We start from the raw sequence: 23,480 nt of genomic DNA, 5'->3' as shown, positions 1-23,480 counted from the left end.
AGAGAGATAAGTTAGATGAATTTCGAGAAGTGTTTGTTAATTTGGGCAATTTAGAAGGCTTTTATGACCTTTATATATGTGGATTTACTGATGGAAGCAAAAGCTGTATAATGGGTTGGTGACTTGAGACATGAGTAAGTGGATACAATGGTAGGGTTGATAAGTTTGACTTTCTCCTTCAAAGGAAGGAGTAAGAATATGGTAACTAGAGGGACATGTTGGGTCAAGATTGTAGAGTTGTTTTTGTGGTTGTTTTGGTATTCAAGATTTGGCAATGTTTATTGCCTTAGGGAGGAATGTAGGAAGGGGGCTTTTAGAAGAGAGAATCAATCCCTCAGCTTCAAAAAGGAAGAAAGATGTTGCCTTCTTTCTGTGAGCTGGAAAGAAAAGATTGGGAGTATTAGTAGAGCAGCGGTTCTCAGCCAGACAGTACCACCCATTTGGGATATATTTTGGGAACTTGGATTGTTCTGCATGTCTTTTATTTAGTTGTGTTGAACATTTATATGCCGAAATACAATTCTTACTATAAATCTTGCCCTTTTGTTCTCCCATTACATTTCCATCAGATCAGTATAGTGGCCTCTCTTTTTTTTGGTCTTACTTGTGTAGATGGGTGATAACTTTTATTTCAAGATAGCAAAACACTTACTTAGACAAATATTTGTCATAAAAATGGTGGTGTTAGGTCTAGTAGTTGAGAAAGTTGAGAACTGGTGCTTCTCAAACTTTAATGTACACTTCAGTTCGTCTGGGGTGGGGCCTCAGGGTGTCCATTTTTTAGCAAGCTTCTGGATGATATAGATGCTGCTGGTGCTCCATTATACTTTGAATAGCTGGAACTGAAGCAGATTGGTAGGTGAATGGATTCTTGTGTTTTTATTTTATTATTTTTAAAGATTTTATTTATTCATGAGACACACACACAGAGAGAGAGGCAGAGACATAGACAGAGGGGAAACAGGCTCCCTGCAGGGAGCCCAATGTGGGACTTGATCCCCTGAGCCCTGAGCCAAAGACAGATACTCAAACACTGAGCCACCCAGGTGTCCCATGGTTTCTTGTGTTTTTAAAAAGGTAGTGATTTTATGAGTGTGGTGGGATTTGCAAGAGACACTGACCAAAGAACAAAAAAGATCAGTGAGAGGCTCTGAGGACTTTTCCGAGAACTACTTTTGGAGCTCTATCATGACTGCCTCCTGGAAGTGGGGACCAACAAATGGTAGGATAGATCTAGGTTTGAGAGTTATGAGCCTAAGTTAACTAGGACTGGAGCGGAAAGGAATTGATAGTATAGGTGTTGGTGGAAAAAAGTGTACTGTGTGTGTGACTAGTTAGTTATGTGCATATACAATTAAAATAGTTGAACTGTAACCATTGTTTTGATTTATCCATCTTCAGATCAGTAGGGGGCACTGGTGGATTAAAAAACACATTTGAAAAGCTGCCCAGTCTGAATTTGCATTCTGTTCCAGGAAGTAGTTTTTCCAGGTGCTGCTGTTGGAATTGAATATATATACACCCAGTCCCCAGATTCATGTTACTAGACTTCATTCATTACACAAATGTTTATCAAGGTCCAGCTATGACTGAGCACTGTGCTACACCTTCGTGGGTACAAATAAGTCCTAGTTCTTACCTAGGAGAGAGTCTGTAGATTTGGCCACACACCAGAATTATTCGATAGACATTTTCCAGGGCCCTGCCCAAAGGTCTGATTTCCTTTTTTTTTTTTTTAATATTTTATTTATTTATTCATGAGAGACACAGAGGGAGGCAGAGACATAGGCAGAGGGAGAAGCAGGCTTCTCACAGAACCTGGTGTAGAACTTGTCTTCAGACCCTAGGATCATGCCCTGAGCCAAAGGCAGATGCTCAACCACCGAGCCACCCCAGCGTCCCCTGATTTCCTTTTTAAGTGAAGGTCCAGGAACCTCTGGTTTTGGGATACCCCCTGCCCCCGTGGCTCAGAAATGGCCCATTCCGATGCAGCATGGTAAGTGTTCTGATGTGAAAGAGTTGCGGGAAATACAGAGCAATGGGGTCTCAACTTTGGCTACACGTTAGAATAATTTAGGGAGCAAGTCCTGCTGCCCAGGCTGCACGCACGCCAATCTTTAGAATTGAGATGTAGGGATCTAGTTTGCAGTGTGTGTAGCCAACCTTGAGAACCACTGACTTAGAGGAGTGAGTGCCAGCAGGGGGCATGAAGAGACTTTGTAGAGGAGAACCTGCCTGCGCTGACCTCTGAAGCTGGGTGGACACAGTTATGGGGCCCCTTCCAAGCTGAGCAGAAAAGCGAGTGTGAGGACACAGAGGAGTTCCAGAAGAATTTGACACTCTGCTAAGACCTTAGGCTTCACCGTGTTCCCGTGGGCAAGATACTCCAATTCTCTAACTGCATCCTTATCTGTGAAACAAGGATGAGACTAGCACTGACCTCACATTTTTGTGTGGGTTAAATTGACTCAGACCCAAAACTTTGCAGTGCTTGGGATAAAGTGAGGGATGGATAACCATGAGCTGTTACTTTTAGTTGGCTTCTCGTAGGAGGCAGCTATGATGTATTATGTATTATGATGGTGCATGATCTTAGGGCTTTCCAGAAGTATTTTTTAATTTCAAAATGGCGTTGTTGACTGTATGTGGCAAAGGAGAAGAGAATTTAAGAATGCTGCCTGGGCTTTTAGCCTGGAAAATTGAGTGGCTCTTGGAACCACTCGGTGAGATGGGAAAGTGGAAGAAGGCTGAGGTGGGTTGGGGGGGAGGGAGGTGATAATTTGCTTTTGAACAAGTTGGCCTCGTTGAACTATCTGTGGATATTATCATGTAGTGATCAGCTGACGTGGAACCCAAGGCTATGACGTTTTCACAAGAGATGTGGGTTGGAGATGGAGTTGTCAGCCACCTTGAGGGAGAAAACTTGGCCTCTTGAAGAAAACTCTGGCAGTTCGTTCCTGAAGGACAGAGCTATCTATGACCTGCACTCAGAGCTCCCTGCTCGGAGGAGCCTGAGGTGACCGTGTCCTTGGCTCTAAGGCGTTATTACCTCACACACTCTTTGTGGCTGTTTGGTCTTGATGTAATGCCTTTATTGCGTGTCTGACTTTCTGAAATTATTTTACTTACCATAAATAGTATATCACTAGTACAAATTGAGGGGAGACTAACACTGCTAAGTGAAAAAGGAAAATCACCTGTAAATTGCAAAAGAAGTGCTCTAACTTTATTTTACTTGACTATTATTTTAAATAGTGCATATTTTGAAAGAAATAAAGATTTCTCCTCTACAATGTAAGCATCTCCAAAGGGCTTCTTGAGAAATTATAGTGAACACATACATTCATACATACACATATATGTTTACTGTGTATATATATTTATTATATATGTATATAATATATATGTATTTATGTGCAGTATCAATTAGATGTTTTTCCTTTCTTACCCTTCAAAGATGTTGGGTGGTATATCCCAAAGAAGAAAAACTGCCCAGCTGGATGCAGTCAGAAAGTGTGGGCTCAGGTTTGTTTTTGGTTTCTGGCTGAGCAACTTTAATGAGATTTCTTAATTTTTCAGAGTCCCCTTTTATCAAGGTACTGTGAGGACAGTAACGTGCCCCTCCAATTGGCACAGGATTGTTGGGAGGTTCAAATGTGATAACATATGGAAAGAACCATAAACTGTGAAGTACTGTATGAATGTAAGCTATTTTCGATCCCTTCTGCATCACCCATGTCTCCCGAAGTGATCTGGAGTTTCAGGTTAGCACCCTGGACTTAGGGCTGTCAAAAGTAGATGCAACTTGGATAAATTCACTTCCCATATAGAACTGAATTCTTAGGACACCATAACGCTCTTCCGTCTAAAATGCTAATGGCCTCTTGTGTGCCACTAACACTGGAAAAGGAAGATGTACATGAATTGTACCTTAAAAGCATGGGGAACAGAGACAAATGGAATAGCATACAGTTGACTAGATATTTATGATAAATGAATTTATTACCCTATGAGGCCTGTACATATTTGTAGACTTTCCTGATTAGAGGACCTTTATGTATACGTGCTCGACTCTTCTGTCTCTTCTAGGCTAGAATGGGAGTTTTTAGAGGCTAACAAATGAACTTTGAGATTTGCTTGTGTGGTACATTTAAAATTACTGCAAGTAATCAGATGCATAAGACATCTCTATAGCAAAGAAATGTATCCATTTCCAAAACTTGACAGTTGACTTTTTTTATATTATGACAGGAAAGTGCCAAAAGATTTTTGAAATGAAAGTTAAAAGAGTTGATCTTCTCCAGTAATGCGTAAGTGGAATTTTATGGTTAGTGCATACAACATGAAAGTTCAATTAGATATTTTCAGGGGAAAAAAAATCTCAGTCTGAAGATAAATCTTAGAATTTGGAAGTTACTTCTTTTTCACTGTGAGTTTTTCCTAATTTCTGCATGGCCTTATGCCAGTTCTTTTAGAAAACTTGAACAGTGCCAATTTCTTAATGTGTGGATTTTAAAACCTGTGTTCATTGTGTACTAAAAGTGGCAGCAGCAAGAATTTAGAGCAAGGGTTGGAGAGTTTTCAATAGCTGAGAGCCTATAACTTTGAATATTAAGCTGTATTTTAATCATAATATCATTATAGATAGTATAGTTGTATTTTGAATGAATATTGTTTTAAAGGCACTTAAAAATTTTTTTACTTTTTAAAAACTTTAAAAAATATTTTATTTATTCATGAGCGACACACAGGGAGAGGCAGAGACATAGGCAGAGGGAGAAGCAGGCTCACTTGTGGTGAGCTCGATGCAGGACTCGATCCCAGGACCGCAGGATCATGACCTGAGCCAAAGGCAGATGCTCAACCACTGAGCCATCCAGATGCCCCTAAAGGCACTTTAAATACGGGCACCCTTTGTCTTCCTACTTATTTCTGACTCTTTGAAGCAACGCAGTGTTTTATTCAAAGACCACACTGGCTCCAACTTAAGGATGTCTTTGGTTGGTTGGGTGAGGATGAGGAGCCCTTTGTGGGAGTTAGAGATAGATTCACAAATGTGTTAATAGCTCTGGTTGGGAGGGATAGCCAATGGTTTCTTTTTTTCAGAAGTGTCTGTTCATTCATTTGATCTTTTTATTTTATTTACATTTTAGTTTTTTATTTAAATTCAATTTAGTTAACATATACTGTATAATAATATTAGTTTCAGGGGTAAAATTTAGGAATTCATCAATTGCATATAACACCCAGTGCTCATTATCATGTGCCTCCTTAATGCCCATCACCCAGTTACCGTATCCCCCCAACCACCTACCCTCCAGCAACCCTTAGTGTGTTCCCTAGAGTTAAGAGTCTCTTATGGTTTGCCTCCCTCCTGTTTTCATCTTGTTTTATTTTTTTCTTCCCTTATCCCTATGTTCATCTGTTTTGTATCTTAAATTCCATATGAGTGAAATCATATGGTATTTGTCTTTCTCTGATTGAGTTATTTCCCTTATAGCATAATACCCTCTAGTTCATCTACGTTGCTGCAAATGGCAAGATTTCATTCTTTTTGATGGCTGAGTAATATTCCTCTGTGTGTGTGCGCGTGTGTGTGTGTGTACACACACCACATCTTCTTTATTCATCTGTTGATGGACATCTGGGCTCTTTCCATATTTTGGCTATTTTGGACATTGCTGCTGTAAACATTGGGGTGCATGTGCCTCTTCAAATGACTGTTTGTATCCTTTGGATAAATACCTAGTAGTGCAATTGCTGAGTTGTAGGGTACTTCTATTTTTAACTTTTTGAAGAACCTCCATAGTGTTTTCCAGAGTGGCTGCACCAGCTTGCATTCTCACCAACAGTGTAAGAGGGTTCCCCTTTCTCCACATCCTTGCCAACTTCTGTCATTTCCTGATTTGTTCATCGTAGCCATTCTTTTTTTTTTTTTTTAATCGTAGCCATTCTGACAGGTGTGAGGTGGTATCTCATTATGGTTTTGATTTGTATTTCTCTGATGACGAGTGATGTTGAGCCTTTTTTCATGTGTCTGTTGGCCAATTGTATGTCTTCTTTAGAGAAATGTCTGTTCATGTTTTCTGCCTATTTCTTGATTGGATTATTTGTTTTTTGGATGTTGAGTTTAATAAATTCTTTTTTTTTAGTATTTTATTGAAATTCAACTTGCCAACATGAGTTTGGTAAGTTCTTTATAGATTTTGGATACTAGCCCTTTGTCTGATAGGTCATTTGCAAAAATATCTTCTCCCATTCCATATGTTGCCTTTTGGTTTTGTTGACTGTTTCCTTTGCCGTGCAAAAGCTTTTTATCTTGATGAAGTCCCAAAGTTTGTTTTTGCTTTTGTTTCCCTTGCCTCCAGAGACGTGTCTAGCAAGAAGTTGCTGTAGCCGAGGTCAAAGAGGTTGCTGCCTGTGTTCCAGTCTAGGATTTTGATGGATTCCGGTCTCACATTTAGGTGTTTCATCCATTTTGAATCTATTTTTGTGTATGGTGTAAGAAAGTGGTCCATTTTTCATTCTTCTGCCTGTGGCTGTCCAATTTTCCCAACACCATTTGTTGAAGAGACTTTTTTCCATTGGACATTCTTGCCTGCTTTTTCAGTAGAGTTGAGGGTCCATTTCTGGGTTCTCTGTTCTGTCGTATTGATCTATGTGTCTTTATTGTGCCATTACCATACTGTCTTGATGATCACAACTTTGTAATACAGCTTGAATTTTGACTAGTCTTTTAAAATAGGATGTATGAAAATAGTAAAGGTTTCTTTTTCTTTTCTCCCCCATCCCATAGACGTCAGTACTTGTGAAATAACAGAATGTTTTTCTTTGTGCTTGCTGAAATGAATCTCCTCTCCCATTAGAGGTGCTGATTCATGTGTTGTGTTATGACATGGGTAAAACTGGCAATTGAGTAAGTAAGCACCAAGTGATACTAGGACTCCAACAAGTTTCCTGAATCCTCTATTGATGGCTTACCTCACTTGGCAAATATTGACCCTGAGCCTGTTTGTGGAGTCACATCATTTGGGAGCACTGTTAGAAGTTGCTGTGTATAGTCTAAATATTGACTTTTCTTGTTTTTGTGCTGTATTTTTGCAGAGATTTTCATTATGAATCTGGATTATCACCAGCTGAATTGAGCCTTACACAGCCACTTTTTTTCTAGAAAAATTGTGAAGTTTTTTTTTTCCTTGAGGAAGAAAAATCTGTGAATAGATGAGATGAGATTGGAGACAGTTGCAGTTGGTGTTCTTTGTACCCAAAGTGGTTTCTTAGGAAATGAAACCTGGGTTTAGATAGACTTTGCTTTGACAAAATAGCTCTTCCTCTTAGAAAATGTAGATTTTTTAGTTACTTGAAAAAGCGTTTGAAAGATAATTCTTGAGGTAAGTTGTTCCCCTCTGATTTTTTTCCTCCCTGTATTCCCTTAACTCAGAAAAGATTGAACGGATCTTGGGGTGCCATTCCGAAAGAGAAAGAGGAGACATGCATAGGAGTTTAGGTAAGCAGCGGTAAATTTCTGTCTGAATGAGGAAGTTCTAGATGAATTTGAGACGTGGTAGATTATGTGTCATGTGTGTTATAAGTCTGTGACGCCAGTTCAGCGCAACCAGATGACTCAAAACGTGCTTGAAGGAATAGTAATCTCACTCTTTGGCCTTGAAGTTTCCTTCCTGTTTATCAGACACGTTTATTCTTTTTTGCATGAATTTAACAAAAACTGGCGACTGTTTTTAAAGAGTAGAATGTGAAACAGTTGCAGATGAAAGGTAGTTGCTTTGCTGACCTAATTCTGTGGTGAGTTCTGCCCTCCAAAGATAAAATAGAAGTTGGTTTTATGTAAGCCTAAGATAATGTTAATCTTGAAGATAGCCTCATTTTCTTCCCTTATCTCTTTAGATCACAGTTCGTTTGTCGTGAATGAGAAAGAACTGGGAGATATCACTTACTGTACCACAGAATTACAGAATGGAGTTTCTCACAAAATAGTTCTATATTTATCATAGTTGGAGGACCATTTTTCTATTTGTAGGTTAAAGTCTGAACTCTTAAAATACTGACTTCATGACCCATTTACTATGAAACAGACATTGAAATGATTGTGGTGACTGTTGTAAAATAAAAGTATAAGTGCTCCCAAATTCAGACATCCAAATGAATGCCCATCCAGGTGGTCATTTTAAGAGGACAGATTTAATTATCCTGGCAATACATTTCTCCCTAGACATGGTGTCACTGAGCAATAGATTTATTCGAAAAATATCTTCATCAAAATATTTCAGCCTCTCTTCATTTGGAGTTATCTTCATACTTTGTGACAGATACTTTATACACTGGAGTCAGCCACTTTTGTTCTTTGCATATTAAAGAATGAATCAATGTATGTTATAAAAACTTTAGGAAATACAGAAGACACTAAAGAATTGCTCTTAATTCCACCATCTTTATAGATAGCCACTGTTAACATCTTTTCAGACTTGTTTGTGGGTATACTCACACATATATCCTCAGTTTCACATTTTCAGAAAACTTACAGTCCCCTACCCTTTAAACAATGCCATTTCCTAATCTGCTTTTCTCACTTGTATTTCAAATGTACAGAGACTGTTTTTCTTACAGGCTTAAAATTGGATCTGAAAGCATTTAGAAATGGAAGCCATATGATCATATATCAAAACTAGATTCCCTTTATTACTTTGTTGTATAAATAGTTGCAAGAAATTCTGGCTCCCTATTTGATCTATCCAGGTTACTACTTTGAAGAGAAAAAACTTTTTTTGAGGGGGTGTACTATTTATTTTTCTCTCTGGCTGCATTCACTTTTTTTTTTTTTACCATCTTAACCATTTTTTTAGTTTCACTTTTTTGTATTGAAGTAAAAAACCCCACATATAACAAAAAATTTACCATCTTAGCCATTTTGAAGTATACAGTTCAGTAGTGCTAAATATATTCAAATTGATGCATAATAATCTCCAGAATTTTTTATCTTGGGACACTGAAACTCTCTATCCATTAAACTGCTCCCCATTTCTTCCCCCCTTAACCCCCAGGTAACCCCCATTTCACTTTCTGTTCCTATGAATTTGACTACTTTAGATGCCTTGTGAAATGAACTCATACAGTACTTGTCTTTTGTGACTGGTTTATTTTGTTTAGCATAATGTCCTTGACAGACAGGTTGCTTCCACTTTTTGGCTATTGTGAATAATGCTTCTGTGAACGTGAATATATCCTCAAGACCCTGCTTTCAGTTTTTTGGGATACATATCCAGACATGGAATTGCCAGGTCGTGTGATAATTCTATTTTTAATTTTTTTTTTTAAATTTTTTTTTATTTATTTATGAGAGTCATACAGAGAGAGAGAGAGAGGCAGAGACATAGGCAGAGGGAGAAGCAGGCTCCATGCACCGGGAGCCCGACGTGGGATTCGATCCTGGGTCTCCAGGATCGTGCCCTGGGCCAAAGGCAGGCGCCAAACCGCTGCGCCACCCAGGGATCCCTATTTTTAATTTTTTGAGGAACCTCCACACTGTTTTCCTTAGATGTTGCACCATTTCACAATCCCACCTGCAGTGCACAAGGAATCCACTGTCTCTATAATATACCCTTGCTAACACTTGCTATTTTCTGTTTTTTTGATAGTAGCCATCCTAAGGCATATGAGGCGAGAAAATACCTATTTTTAAAAAATAGTGTCTAAGTAATACTGAATCAACTTTTTGTTTAAAGTCAGAACAGTACAGTGAAGATAATTTTCAGGTTCCCGTTGTCTGTATCCCTCTAGCCCCCTTCTCAGAGAAAGAAAAGCCTCTATTACCAGTTGGCATGTGGCCTCCAGATGAGAAATGTAGGTACTGTACTGAACGATCATTATGACAGGAAGGCATAGTTTTTTTGATATTTCACAAATATGGACTCATTTATCTTTATTTTTGATTCAGTGTACAATACATTACTAAGGGCAGCAGTATAGCCAGACTTGGGCAAAATTGTTGATTGTTTTCATCATTTTGTTTGACCCTAAATTCTTTCATGTAGTTTTTTTTTTAAAGATTTTATTTATTTATTCATGAGAGACACAGAGAGAGAGAGAGAGGCAGAGGCAGAGGGAGAAGCAGGCTCCATGCAGGGAGCCTGACGTGGGACTCGATCCCAGGCCTCCAGGATCACGCCCTGGACCAAAGGCGGCACTAAACCGCTGAGCCACCTGGGCTGCCCACATGTAGTTTATTTTTCATTTTATGTCCTCTTTTTTTTTTGGGGGGGGAACAAGAATATCCTCAAAAGTATTGTCAGTTTCCATAGATCTTTTTTTTAAAATCCATTTCAGATTTTTCTCTCTTAAATAACTAAAAAGAATCATATGTAAAACATTTTTAAATTTTATTTAAAATATTTTATTTTTTTATTTGACAGAGCACAAATACAAGCAGGGGGAGTGGCAGAGGGAGAGGGAGAAGCAGACTTCCCGCTGAGCAGGGAGCCCAACATGGGGCTCAATTCCAGGACCCTGGGATCATGACCCTGGCCAAAGACAGATGCTTAACTGACTGAGCCACCCTGGTCCCACCCCCCCGCCGCCAATTTTGTTTTTAATGGAAAATGCTTTCAAATGGAAATTATTACAGGAAAGGTTGACCGAAGATCAAAGAACCAGTATAACATTTGGAGGAAAAATATATAATTATGCCTCATTTCCTATAAATAGGAGAATATCTAATTTTAAATGACATTTACTATAAAAATGTCCCCACATGCACTTATTTTCCACAGTGACAGATATAAAAATGGTCTTGTATAATAACTTTGGAAACAGCTGCGCATTTTAATGTACAGATTATATGACCACTAAGTTATATAATAGCTAAAATGCAATAATTTAGGCATTAAGTTTATTTATGCAGCTTTTGATACCAAATAATTTTGAGTATGTTATCATCCAAACCTGTCTGGCCTTGATATTAAAAGGAAACTTCTTGATTAAGAATGTTTGGTATTATTAAAGCAGCAGCCATGGTTTATGATTCTGTATTTGCTGTGTTTAGAGATTGTACCTACTCATGGGTATAGCTGAAGAGTGTGGTGTTTCAAAAAATCATCCTGGGCAGCCCAGGTGGCTCAGCGGTTTAGCGCCACCTTCAGCCCAGGGCATGATCCTGGAGTCCCGGGATCAAGTCCCGCTTCGGGCTCCCTGCATGGGGCCTGCTTCTCCCTCTGCCTGTGTCTCTGCCTCTCTCTCTCTCTCTCTCTCTCTCATGAATAAATAAATAAATAAAATCTTTAAGAAAAAACAACAAAAACCATCCTCCTGTTCCAAACCTTTGGTTTCTCTTGTTACTGCTCTTTACAGAGGCCAGTCCTAGTGACACTTAAGTCTTAACATCAGTCTGTTGGGTGGCTGCCAAGAGAAAGAAATGCGTAAACTTTCGATTGTTGATTTTGCCTTCTCCCTGCAGCTGTTTGCCAGCATTTCCAGTTGTGGCTCATTATTCTCTTCTCTGTGTTACTCTGGTCCTCTGTGGGTTAGCGCCCTCATCACAGCAGTGTAATTATTTGTCCACTTTTTTAGACGATGGAAGCAGCAACCACATCTTACGGTCTTTGAAGTCCATTTTCATGGTTTCATCAAAGAGTTGCTTTGATGTTGTCCTTTGTGTGGCTTGTAGGGCCATGAAATGAGGGAGGGAAACTGAGAAAAACAGGGTTTTGGATAAAGGAAATTCATTATGAGGTGGCAATTGAAACACTTAGTGAGGAAGCCCACAGGGAGTTCCACACACAAGCCTGCGGCTTAGGGAGAGGCTGGGGTTGGGAATACTGATTTGGGCATCAGTAGTGTAGGGTGGAAGTCAAAGGCTTAGATTTTAATGAAACTGCTCTAGAGTGAGAAGGGGAGAGGGTTAAGGACTACTCTGACTCACCAACTCTGAAGAAAGGGCAGAGGAAGAGAAGGCCCAAAAGGAGAGGGAAAGAGGGCCCTATAAAGCATGTACAATGGAGCTAGAGTACAATCTTGGCAATGGAAGCAAGAGAGAGTATGAAGATGTTGGAGGGGTCACCAGTTTCAGGGTTCAGCCAGGATGCCAGATGTCCATTGGAGTTTAGCAATTGGTAGGCCATGGGTGGCCTTGGGAAGAATGATTTTAGGTATCTTGAGTAGTGAAGGGAGGAAAGAATGAAGTAAAGAAAGCAAGTAAGAATCCATTTTTCTAACTTTGTGTTGAGATCTCACATACAGAAAAGTGCCCAGATCACAAATGAATTTTTACAAACCTACCATACTAGCATAACTAGTACTCTATAACCCCTCATGGTCCTTCTTGTCACTCAGCTTGCATCCACTTTTTTTTAATAGTCACTTATTTAAATGATCTCTACATCCAGTGTAGGGCTCAAACTCAAAACTGCAAGATCAAGAGTCACGTGCCCTTTCTGCTGGGCACCCAGCCAGGTGCCCCAAGGATATTCACTCTTCTCCCTCCTAACCATAGTCTATTTTTAATTTATCAGTGAAAGGAGATAGAAGGATGGGATGGTAGAATGAGAATTAGGGGTGGAGAGCATTGATTGTGTTGTGTTTACGATGGGAAAGATTTTCTTGGATGTAAATAAATCCCATAACTTCTCTAGTAGTGGGTGTCCAGTCACTGTTTTATTTTTTATGTTTAGGGCAATTTTCATTTCATACTTTCATATGTTTTTAAAGGTAACTATGTTTGAGTGCTTATACAAACCTAAGCTGAATAACTGTTTCCCAAGCATCTGCTTGTGGAATACTGGTTTTCTAAACTTGGCTGATAGTGGGAATAGGTTCTTGGGTCCCCTTATAGATTTACTGAATCAGATACCATGGGAGGAATATTTGGAATCTCTGTTCCTTAAAACAAAACAAAACTCCCCAGGTGATTCTAAAACCTCTTGTGTATGCAGGTTTGCAAAGTGAGGCTTAGATTTTATCCACAAGGAAACTATATATTTTAAATGAAAGGCCTAATAAGATAATAGATCTTTAACTTGGGGAGAATAAAGGGTCACCCTACTTAAAAATGAGAGAAACTATATACTGGGTTCTCCATAAAGTTAAAAACAAAACAAAACAAAACAAGTTGTCAGGGTTTAAACCCTGCCGTTCATGAACATCCTTGAGTAATTCTGAAAATGGCTTATTTAGCCTGAGATTTTTGTCTTGAAGGCAATTTTACTGGCATACAATCAGAAAGTGGTCCTGGAGCTACAGAGTCTAGGGCAGTGTTTATTTGCAAAACAAGGACAGGTTAGCCTTCTGGGTACCCATTATGAGCTGAGTGTTTATGACCTCACTAGATTCATATCTTGATTAACTGTGTCCAAGAATCTCCTTTGCTGCTGGAGCAGAAGGCTGAACTCCATCTCAGGCCCGAGTTGTGTTGTGTGTGTGTTTTTTAATTATGACCTGAGTCCTTTTGAGTAAACTCATTAGCTTCCTGGAAACTCTGTAAGGGCAAGGACCATGTCTCCCTAAATGTTGTGTCATATTTAGCACTGAGCCCGACATGGAAGTAGGTCTACAAAAAATACTTGTTTTTGAAATAAAATTGCAGTTGACCTCTTCTAATTGTATTGTCATATGTAACCCTGCTTCCCCAGCCAGATTTGTTTTGCTCTTGCCAGTCCCTGATGACCTTCACTGCAGAGAGTAAGGAGCAGAAATCCTTGAAGACACTGCTGGCCTACACCATTTACAAAATGCCTTGTTAGAGCCCCATCCTACCACCTGCCAATCCTAGTGCTCAGTTTACACTGATGATTAAACCCTCTGTGGGCTATGTAAAAATAGATGTTGAAAGGCAAAGAATCCAAATGTCTGAGGTTGAGAATATACCTTAAGGGAAAGGTTAGGATACCTCACTGGGGAATAGAATCAGATGGAAAGAAGGCTTAGCCACATGAGCCAGGGAACTCAAAGCCTAGGGGTCACCAACTCACCTTTAAATTGATTTTAGTTTTCTCTATGACTGAGGGTCTCATACCACTATATGCAAAACCTCAGACAAGTCAACACATTGGAGTCCTTACTTTGACACCCCCAGCGATCTGTGTTCCAGAAGAGGCATCTAGTAGCTGAAGGATACATTTCAGAGGATAGGCTGGATCTGAAGCAGTAAAGCTGTTGAATCTAGTTATTCTGTAGCTGTAGTTTAGCCCCTCATTGAAGATGCAGTTCTCAACAGAGTGGGCTCGACTTCGGTCTATCAAGCCAATCTCATTGAATCTGAACTAGAGCATGTCTAATCAGCTCTTGGAAGGTGCATATGTACCCATTTTCTGAGCCAAGCCATCTGTCCTGGGTAGAGTGTGAACCTCGCAAACAATGATTCTCAAGGACTGTCACGTGGGGCAGGGAGTGCTACAGCCCAGAGGTTCTAGCCTCTCACCAGAAAAGGTCCAGGGGAGATCTCACTTCCCAGGAGGTATTTTCAGTCTGGTTGTAACATAATAGGTCAAGACCCTTCATGGAAAGAGAATGCCTCTGTGTTCTAGGCTCACACAAGGCAACCCAACAGTAGTGAACAGGACAGCCCTCACATCAAAAAATAATCCAGCCCAAAGTGTTAATATTGTTGAGAATGAGAATCCCTGAAGTAAATTATGTTCTCTCTGCAGGGAGAATTGTGGTTCTAGAGAGTGTTAATCTGTAGATCTCCCAAGTCTCCTGTTGTGAGGTTTGTTTATTTTTTATTTGTTGAGGGTCTTCAGGAAGCTGAAAGGGCAACTGCAGGAGGAGCCTTTCTTGGGTGCTCCTGCCCTTGTGGCCACAGTTCTTGCTGTGGGATGAAAGTGGGGGTGGCTTTGAATGGTGTGGAAGACTGGCAGGAGAAGAGGAAGAAAACAACTTGAGCAATGAAGGGCCAGGCTTTGCTTAATATTACAATTAGGAAAGTGGATGAGAGGGAAAAATAAAAGTAATCAGGAGTCCAATAAAATGTTACATTTAAAAAGTCAATAAGTTGAGATTGAAAAGAAAAGATGAAAGGGAGTGAAAATAATCACTAAGAACAGAAAGGTGGAAATCTGAATTAAAACAACAGAAGGCTATGAGATGAAAAATGAAATATATGAGCGGTAGATAGGATTAAGGATTGAAAGTAGGACTTGAGAATTTAAAATGCCAGCATAAAGCATTATATCAAAGAAGGATGGAGGCAGAGGACAGAATGAACTCCAATGCTTGGGGGCTCCAGTGCTGGATAAGGAGTGGGAAAGGTTAAGACGCCAGCTCTTGCCAATGAAGAAGAGAGTGAAAATCCAGAGTGGGGCCAGCTGGCTCAGTGGAAAGTCCCCAGTTCAAGGCAGTGTTGTTGGTAGGTTGTGGACAGACCCAGGGGGCAGAGAGCACTGAGTTGGCACCTCCACGTACTAGCAGCCTAGTAGGCCCTCTCCTCGGGTGCCTGGAGTGGCCACACTGTCTGCAGTAGCTGGTTAACCTTGACTCTACAGAAACAAGAAAAATTTGTAGCAATATTGCCTTGAAACTAAGTCCTTTCAAGATGAACATGTACTACTTCAGGGTATGTTAATTATTTTTAAACCAGTTAAAGTCATAGCCACTCTTTTTAAAATAGCTTCTAGCTCTTTATTTGCTTCTGAAACAGGAATTGCCCTTTTGTGTGTAACTCCTGGCATACATTTCAACAGACATTTTTGTCATGTTTTATTTAGCATTATATGTTTTGTGAGCATTATGGCATTTCACACTGTAGGCACTGCAGATCTCAGTAATATGATTTCCATGATGCTAAAGCATGCCTACAGAGTTAAAACAAATCAGCCACTCATTTATTTTCCATCTCTGTTCCATTCATTCATGCAGGTAGTAAATGGTTACAGAACATTTCTTATGTGCTATGCACAGTCAGGATCACAAGTGAGATAGTGAGATGTGACACAGTAGTGAAAGGTCTTCCCATCTGGTAGGGAGAACTTGATATCCATAAATAGAAATAAGAAAAGAAAAGAAAAATGCAATATATCTCCCTGCTCTTAGGCAGTTGTACAGAAGGACAAAGCAAGTATAGGACATTCCAGGCAGAGCAAGCAGCATGTACAAACCCATGAAGCTGGGCAATAGCATGGGAGAGATCTATGGAGTTGGTGTGTTGTGGGAGAAGCCAGAGCTGCAGAGATAAGGTGGAAGAAGGTGGTTGGAGTTGCCTCAGAATGGGCCTTCTTTGGCCCACATAAGTAGAAAATAAATAACAAAGACTCTCAAATAAGGGTAGAAGATAATCAGTTTGTAGTTCAGAAACCTCATTCTTTTACATTGTGGTGGTTCGAGTCATCAGAGGGCCAGGTGAGCAGTTAGAATGCGCTAGAAACAATCCAAGAAAGAAATGAGGGCCCAAGGGAAGATTGTACAGGAGGGGATAAAGTGGAGAGAGTGAATTGAGATTGTGTAACAGAATTAACAAGACTTAATGACCAATGAGACAAGGTGGTGATGAATGTGACCTCAGAGTTTCTGACTGGGTTGTCTGGTTGGATGGTGCCACCATGCCTGAGAGGAAGTAGAGGAAGAAGGGCCAGGTCTGGGGTAAAGACGTTAGATGGTCAAGTGCTGTGTAAAGGTAGGGGATTATTATTGAAAAAAAGTTTCTGACTTGATTCCATAGCACACACCCACCCATCAGGCCAAATGTGGATTTGGAGACACAGACAAGATCCTGATGAGTTGATTTTGGACATGGCTTGTAGAAAAGTAGAAATGTCCAAGAGTATGGGATAAGTGAAGGTCAGGAGGGAGCTCTGGGCTGGGGTTGCATATCTGGGAGGCACTGGCTTCAGGTTGCAGCTCCTGGGTGTGAGTGACCCAGTAGGGGAGAGCAAGGCACAAAAAGATACTCAGGGAACTTAGATTGTGGGAGACCAGCTCTGTGTGGGAATGGAAAGGGAAAGCTTGCAAAAGTTTGATTATTAGAATTACAGAAATAATCTTCACTGTGTTCAGTGAATCACTAAAAAGAAACCTCATCCATTGTTGGTTGGTGGGGGAGAGTGTGTATGTGTGTGTGTGAGAGAGAGAGATCGAGACTATTTTATAATTTTAAAATCATTCCATAGCATTTCTCTTATTTTTAAAAGGGCACACATGTGTATATGTGTGTTCAAGTATCTTCTGTTTTACTTGACAAGCTAAGTAGAAAAACTTGGGAACTACTTACTGTCTTAGAAATTTAGGTGAAGGTGACCTGAAATTTTAAGTCCACAACTATATACTTTTTAGTTTCTGACTTCCATAAAACTTCAGGAATGCATCTGTTTCTCATAAACCATAATAAGCCTTCCAGGGCAGAAGTCGCTGAGGTTATAAATGTGCTCACGTTATGCACATCCAGTTTATTGCACTGACACAAGGCTTAAGATTACTTCTGTGTTTCAGGTAATTCGGAGGTCTGTGGGGCCAGCCAGCCTGAGTCTGCTCACCTTTAAAGTGTATGCGTCACCTAAAAGGGACTCACCTCACAAAACTTCTGTGAAGGTTAATGAGGTAACATGCCGTTCATGTTGTGATATATTTTGAACATCTGCTTATTAGTTACTATACGAAGTATACAAATTGTATGTCAGGAGACAAGATAGTTTAGAAGACACTTAAAAAGAGGAAATATATTTGCTTAGTTTTTCTTCATGGGAAGCTACTAAGATGTAGCTTTTTCAACAAATAAACTTTAATTAATGATGTTAGCTAAAGGCATACTTAAATATTTCCTAGATTTTTTTTGTGGGAAGTCTGCTCATTACCTCTAAGTGATTTGCCTCATTCCAAGACTGCTTTCAAGCCAAGAAAACATTTGCATTTTCCCTCTCTAAGAAATTAAACACCTGGGTATGTTCTTCTTCTTGGCCAGATTAGAGGCTCATAAGGAGATGCTTAATAAATACTAAATAAATAAAGCAGGAAATCTTCTTTCCATTGTTTACATTCTTTTTGTCTGTACTTCCCACTGATTATTTTGGATATTTGCTTTCTTTTGACTTAAAGTAGACAAAAGACCTACCTTCGATCATGGACCAGGTTACTTGAATGGTGTTGACATAAGGCTAATATGAGTTTCTCTTTTGCCCTTTATACTCTTCTTCTCAGACCTTGGAGCAATGTGTTTTTTTGTGGGCAAAGAAGGCAGCCAGTAGTGACTGAACAATTTCTTCTCTGGGTGGAGAACAAACTTGCTATCCTGCTTGGATTAGCACCAGACTAATCATTTAAACTCAATTTTTTTTTTACATCCCCTCACCACTTTAGTAGAATCCTTTTTCCAGACTGAATCTAAGGTGAAATACCAAATGCCAGTATATAAAATGGAGAAAGGGGGGCTGCTTTCTCTGCTACTACAGGAGTGGGAGGAGGGCAGGACCCCTCATAGTCCTGTCCTCTTGGACTTGTCCATATTGATAAACCAGGTACAAAGATCCTCGGACGTAAGTTCAGGGTGCACGAAACCGTTAGAGTCACTGCAGTTCGTGAATTATTAGAGATAATGATGCTTACAAATTTGACAATTGATTACATTATCTCGTGACTATATCTACTTTTTAATTTTTCTTTGTTTTGTTTTTAACATATACAGCTTTCACTCTACTCGGTTCCTGAGGGTCAATCTAAATATGTGGAGGAGCCAAGGACCCAGCTTGAAGAAAGCATTTCACATCTCCGACATTATTGCGAGCCATATACGAGTTGGTGTCAGGTACAGCTGTTCTAAAAGTAGAGTGACACATTTCTGTTTTAGAGTCAGTAGTGAAAAGTCTGTATTGGCTGCGTGTTTTCAGAAAAAGGCATGATAGTGGGCACCAGCTTAAGAGTGCCTGACTTGCAGTGTCATCAGTGCCATTTCTGAGGGGAACAGAGAGCCCCAGCTTCCTGGTAGTGGCTGTTGTCATAGCTGCAGAGAGAATTTCCCTTACCAGGCACCTACCAAGGTGTGGTACCTTGACTAGAGAGTGGACTGTGACTATCTTGTTGGTCGCAGCTATGAAAGCATGATTGTTTCCCAGGAGAGGACTTGGGGCTAGAAGTCAAGTATAAGGAAAAAGATATAATGTAAGCATTTATATCAAAATTGGAAAGTTTTTCTCCTCCCAGAGAGTCTACACATCAGAACCATTTTAACAGGAACAGTTACAGAACATTTTGAATACTGTAATAGAGTAGATAACTAGAAAAGTGTGGGATTATGTATTTGAGTACTGAACTATTTGTCCCAGTGACCAAAGAGCTACGTATACAGATGGGCTTCTGTCACTGCTCAGGTTTTAGATCAGGCCCTGGTTATTATGTTCATGGAAGCATTTCTGCAATTTTTAACACCTGAAATGGAAGTTTACAGTCTACAGAATGCTTTTGTGGGCTTTGATACATAAAGTATTTGCCATACTTGATCTTGGTTTCAAAAATTGATGGCAGATTAGTAAAAATCATGTAGATGTGTGTGACATGGTCTAGCTATACTTTGCTTGAGATTTACAAACTGAATTTTCATCCAGAACTTGTCTTAAAATTTTTAATTTCAATGTCTCTGCCAGTGCTGAACTTCCTGTCACCAATTTAGAAGAAAATAGTAAGCATAGACTCTGTCAACAATATAAATTAGGCCAGTATACTTAAGTATCATAACCATATTCTTGAGTTACAAATATCTAAAAATATCTTTATCTTTTACATAGTGTGTTGTAAAAAGCTTAGACTTTATTGTCTCATTCTAGAAGATTTTTAAACCATCTGCTGGTTAAGATAAGGTCGGCAAATTTGTGCAAACATGTGTCATGTAGGTATGACTGCTATTATTTTGTGGGTTTTTTTTTTTTTTTTTGGATTATAAAAGCACTTTGTCTCTTAACCTTTCAACCTAAGGTTGCTTTTTGTTTTTTACTTTTTCATCCGTGCATGATGCTCAGTGCAGCAAAATACCTCATTAAATGATAGAATAATTATCAACATGTTTGTACTACTTCTTTTTTTTTATTTATTTATTTTTGTTTGTACTACTTCTAAATTTAAAAAAAGTTTTATGATTACAATGGCTTTATTTTTCTACAGAATGATGTTTCTTCAATAGAAGTATTTCTACTTCCTGGCTCCTTTTTCAGGCCAATAATTTCTAGCCCCTTTCTTTAATAACTAATTTAATTTTTCTTTTTAGTGAGAAGATATTCCAGCAAAAGAAATAGGTCATCACCCTAGACATTTATCTGTAGGTTTTCTTTCTTTTTATGGGCATAAAATACCAATAATGGATTTTAATGAAGCAGTATTCAATTTTTTAATGTTCTATATTGTCCTCTCCTAAATTCACTATTTGTTGTTTAAAGGCATTTAAAAATACTGCATAACTTATTCTGACTTGGACCAAATTAAATAAAACAAATCCTTTTCCAAGTGGCAACTGGTTCTAATACCTTTTGATGCCCACATGTCTCTTTTCCTATCTTTATTTTAGTCTTCTTTTTTTAAAACTATTTTATTTATTTGAGAGAGAGAGAGAGAACATGAGGGGCGGGGGGCAAGGGAGAGGGAGAAGCTGGCTCGCCGCTGAGCAGGGAGCCTAACATGGGGCTCAATCCCAGGACTCCGGGATCATGACCTGAGCCGAAGACAGATGCCCAACCGGCTGAGCCACCCAGGCGCCCTTATTGTAGACTTCTTGAAGGTGGGATACCTTCTAGCTAGTCTGTTGTTTTCTTTAGGATATATGTTATTCTTGTACAAAGCCATTTTATTGTTGTTGTTGTTGTTAAGAGAATGTTAATACTTCATTTGCTCCGGGATTGGGGTAAGCGTCTCTCAAATTTGGATGTAGACTCCTTACATCCCATTCAAGGTGATCATTCCTGCTTCTGAAGGGCAGTTTTCAGATACAGACTCTAAAATCATGACAGATCAAGAAATAGACTTAGTATGAAAGACAGATTTAATCTCACAAGGAAAGGATTGCCACTTTAATGATCAGAGGGATTGATTTTTGTCCATTCTCTTTGAATTTAATAGAAGAATAAAAAGGCTAGGTTGTTGAAATCATTCGACTTGTAATCTTTGCTTCCTGTGGCAATAATAAACTGTTCTACTGAGCAATCTGTGGTGAAGGGGAACTTACACAAGAGAAAAAGACAAAAAAACCCCAGATAGACAGTATATCCCTTTGTTCAAAAAGTGTTAATAACATGATAATTTATGCAGTAAAGACAAATATATTTATTGTTGCTTTCTAATCAGCATATTCTTCTCATTCATTTTCTTTTCACCTTTTTAGGAAATGTACTTACAAACAAAGCCCAAGATGCAGAGCTTGGTTCAATGGGGGTTAGGTAAGTTGATTTTTAATTAAATACAATTTGTTTCTTCGTTAGCATTGAACTCTTTAACAGGGGTTCCATGGATGGGCTCCAGGAGATCCAGGAATTCCTTAAAATTTTACGCAGAATCTTAGAGCTATGTGGATTTTTCTCGAAAGAAGATCTGTTGTGTTCATCAGATTTCAGAGGACTAGTGTCCCTAAATATTTGGGAAGTCTCTTCACAATCATTAAGATTTTTGGGCTAACAAGTTCAGATACGCTGGATTTTTTTTTTTCTGAAATCAATTTCCAAGTTCAGTGACACTGACTCACACATACTCACCCCTACTAGCTCATTAGTAGGTTTTCAGAATCAGGGTAGCTCATTTGTATGGCTGTTAATACATGCTACAGAAGTTTAGAGGCAAGAAGGAACTGGGCTGGTGTGCCCAGGAAAGGCCTACTGCATGAGTAGTGTTCTTATATTTTTTAAATTGGGTTATTCTTGTCCTTGACTGTTGTTCACATCCACTTATCCCATACCCTCAGAAACTGGGTTCATAGTCCATATTCTGACTTGTCTCCATCAGAAACTGGTGAATTAATGGACACTGATTGGATTAATTTCTTTTATTGGGCATCTCAGCAAACAAAAACTCATGTTTTTATAAGTGTTTGCTTTCATGACCACATAAAACAAAGATAAGTAAAGTTTATTTCCTTCTGAAGATCATTGAGTGTTGATGTGCTGATACAGGATTTGAGCATCCATGAATAATATGTATGTTAATAAGTAACACCCTAATTTTATTAATTTCATAAGCACTTATTCAATTTTTATTACATGCCAGGAACTAATCTAAGTGCTTTAAAATATTAATTTATGTATAATCCTCATAACCCTGACAGGAAAGTGCTTTTATTACCTTCATCTTTTAATCTGAAGAGACTAAAGAACTCCTGATCTCTTGTCAGTACGTGTGTGATGGAGGAGGGGTCTCTTCATTGTTACCTATCACTTCCCATTGATGCATAGCGGTAGGCATTATTTGCAACCTAAATCTTGTCTTTCTTCTCTTGGACTGGTTACTGCAAAAGCTCTTAAGAAGAAACATTCCATTATGAGTTGTGTTGTTGTCTGCCAAGGCAATCTGTCCATTTCCCGGCAGTCACAGCCAGGACATGTTACCAGAAGCTGGGCTTAGGCTTCATCGCAGCCTTTTAGCATATCTTCTTTGCCATTTCTCTGTGATTTACCCACCTCAGCTCAGTTCACCAAGGCCATCTGGGTGACTTCCTATCAACTGCTCTGTGTGCACGTCTTGAATCAAAAACACTGTGCTGGTAGGCAAAAATAAAGGGAAGTAGAAAATTGCCTCAGATGACCCAGACAAAGAGATGGAAAGTGAAAACTAAGTTAAGAGCAAAATAAGTACAAGGCCAGACAGGAATTTGTGTGCATAGCACAAGCCCTGTAGAAGTATTTAAAATGATCACTGAGTTTCCCAAACAGCCCAGGAAATGATAAACCAGCATGTGTTGGCTCATTTCTGGGGGAGAAGATTACTGAGTATTCAAGTTAGTTCAGTTCTGCACACATTTGTTAAGTCACCATCATGGCAGGCATGGAAAATCATAGCTGATTAAGACCGTGGTCACAGCCCCTGAGGGGCCCATGACACATTTTCAACATGAGCACAAATACAGAGAAAGTCCCAGACCACCAGACCACTGTGGAAGGTACAGAGGAAGGATATTTGTCTCATAGAGTTCAGAGGGATGGGAAGAGTCAGGGAAGGATTTCTGAGATGAACCCTAGAGTTGAGTCAGCCACGCTGCTACATGAAGGTGGAACTTCGGCAGCATTCCACTTTGGAGGGCCCAGCACAATCCGGGCTCGGAGGAGTGACTTTGTTTCCCGCACTGGAAACTGGAAGCAGATTGGGAGTGCTGCAGATAGGCAGATAGAGAGAGAGAGAGACATGCAGAGTTTTTCAGTGACAGCCTCTCTGAAACATTCAACACCTAGCAGTGCTTTTAGTAACTGTCAGATGAACATCCCCTCTTCCCACTGAGGGAAAATAATGTAGAAGTCTATACAGTGTACCACTGAGGAGCATATGTTCTCCTTGAGGAGACATAACATTCACTCCTGAAGAAT

General features: G+C 39.4%; 1 protein-coding gene across 3 annotated transcripts in view; it reads left to right on the top strand.

Annotated features, from left to right (window-relative positions):
* Window positions 1-23,480, top strand: part of APOO (apolipoprotein O) — a 53,758-nt gene that overhangs the window by 3,180 nt on the left and 27,098 nt on the right. For all 3 annotated transcript variants that reach the window (XM_038587086.1, XM_038587088.1, XM_038587087.1), the window contains exons 2-4: window positions 17,428-17,535; window positions 18,617-18,736; window positions 21,296-21,350. In XM_038587086.1, coding sequence (XP_038443014.1) covers window positions 17,428-17,535; window positions 18,617-18,736; window positions 21,296-21,350 — 283 coding nt within the window. The remainder of the gene's footprint in view (window positions 1-17,427; window positions 17,536-18,616; window positions 18,737-21,295; window positions 21,351-23,480) is intronic.

Source organism: Canis lupus, chromosome X, assembly GCF_011100685.1.
Source record: "Canis lupus familiaris isolate Mischka breed German Shepherd chromosome X, alternate assembly UU_Cfam_GSD_1.0, whole genome shotgun sequence".
Taxonomy (NCBI): domain Eukaryota; kingdom Metazoa; phylum Chordata; class Mammalia; order Carnivora; family Canidae; genus Canis; species Canis lupus.
This window is presented reverse-complemented; position numbering and strand designations above follow the sequence as displayed.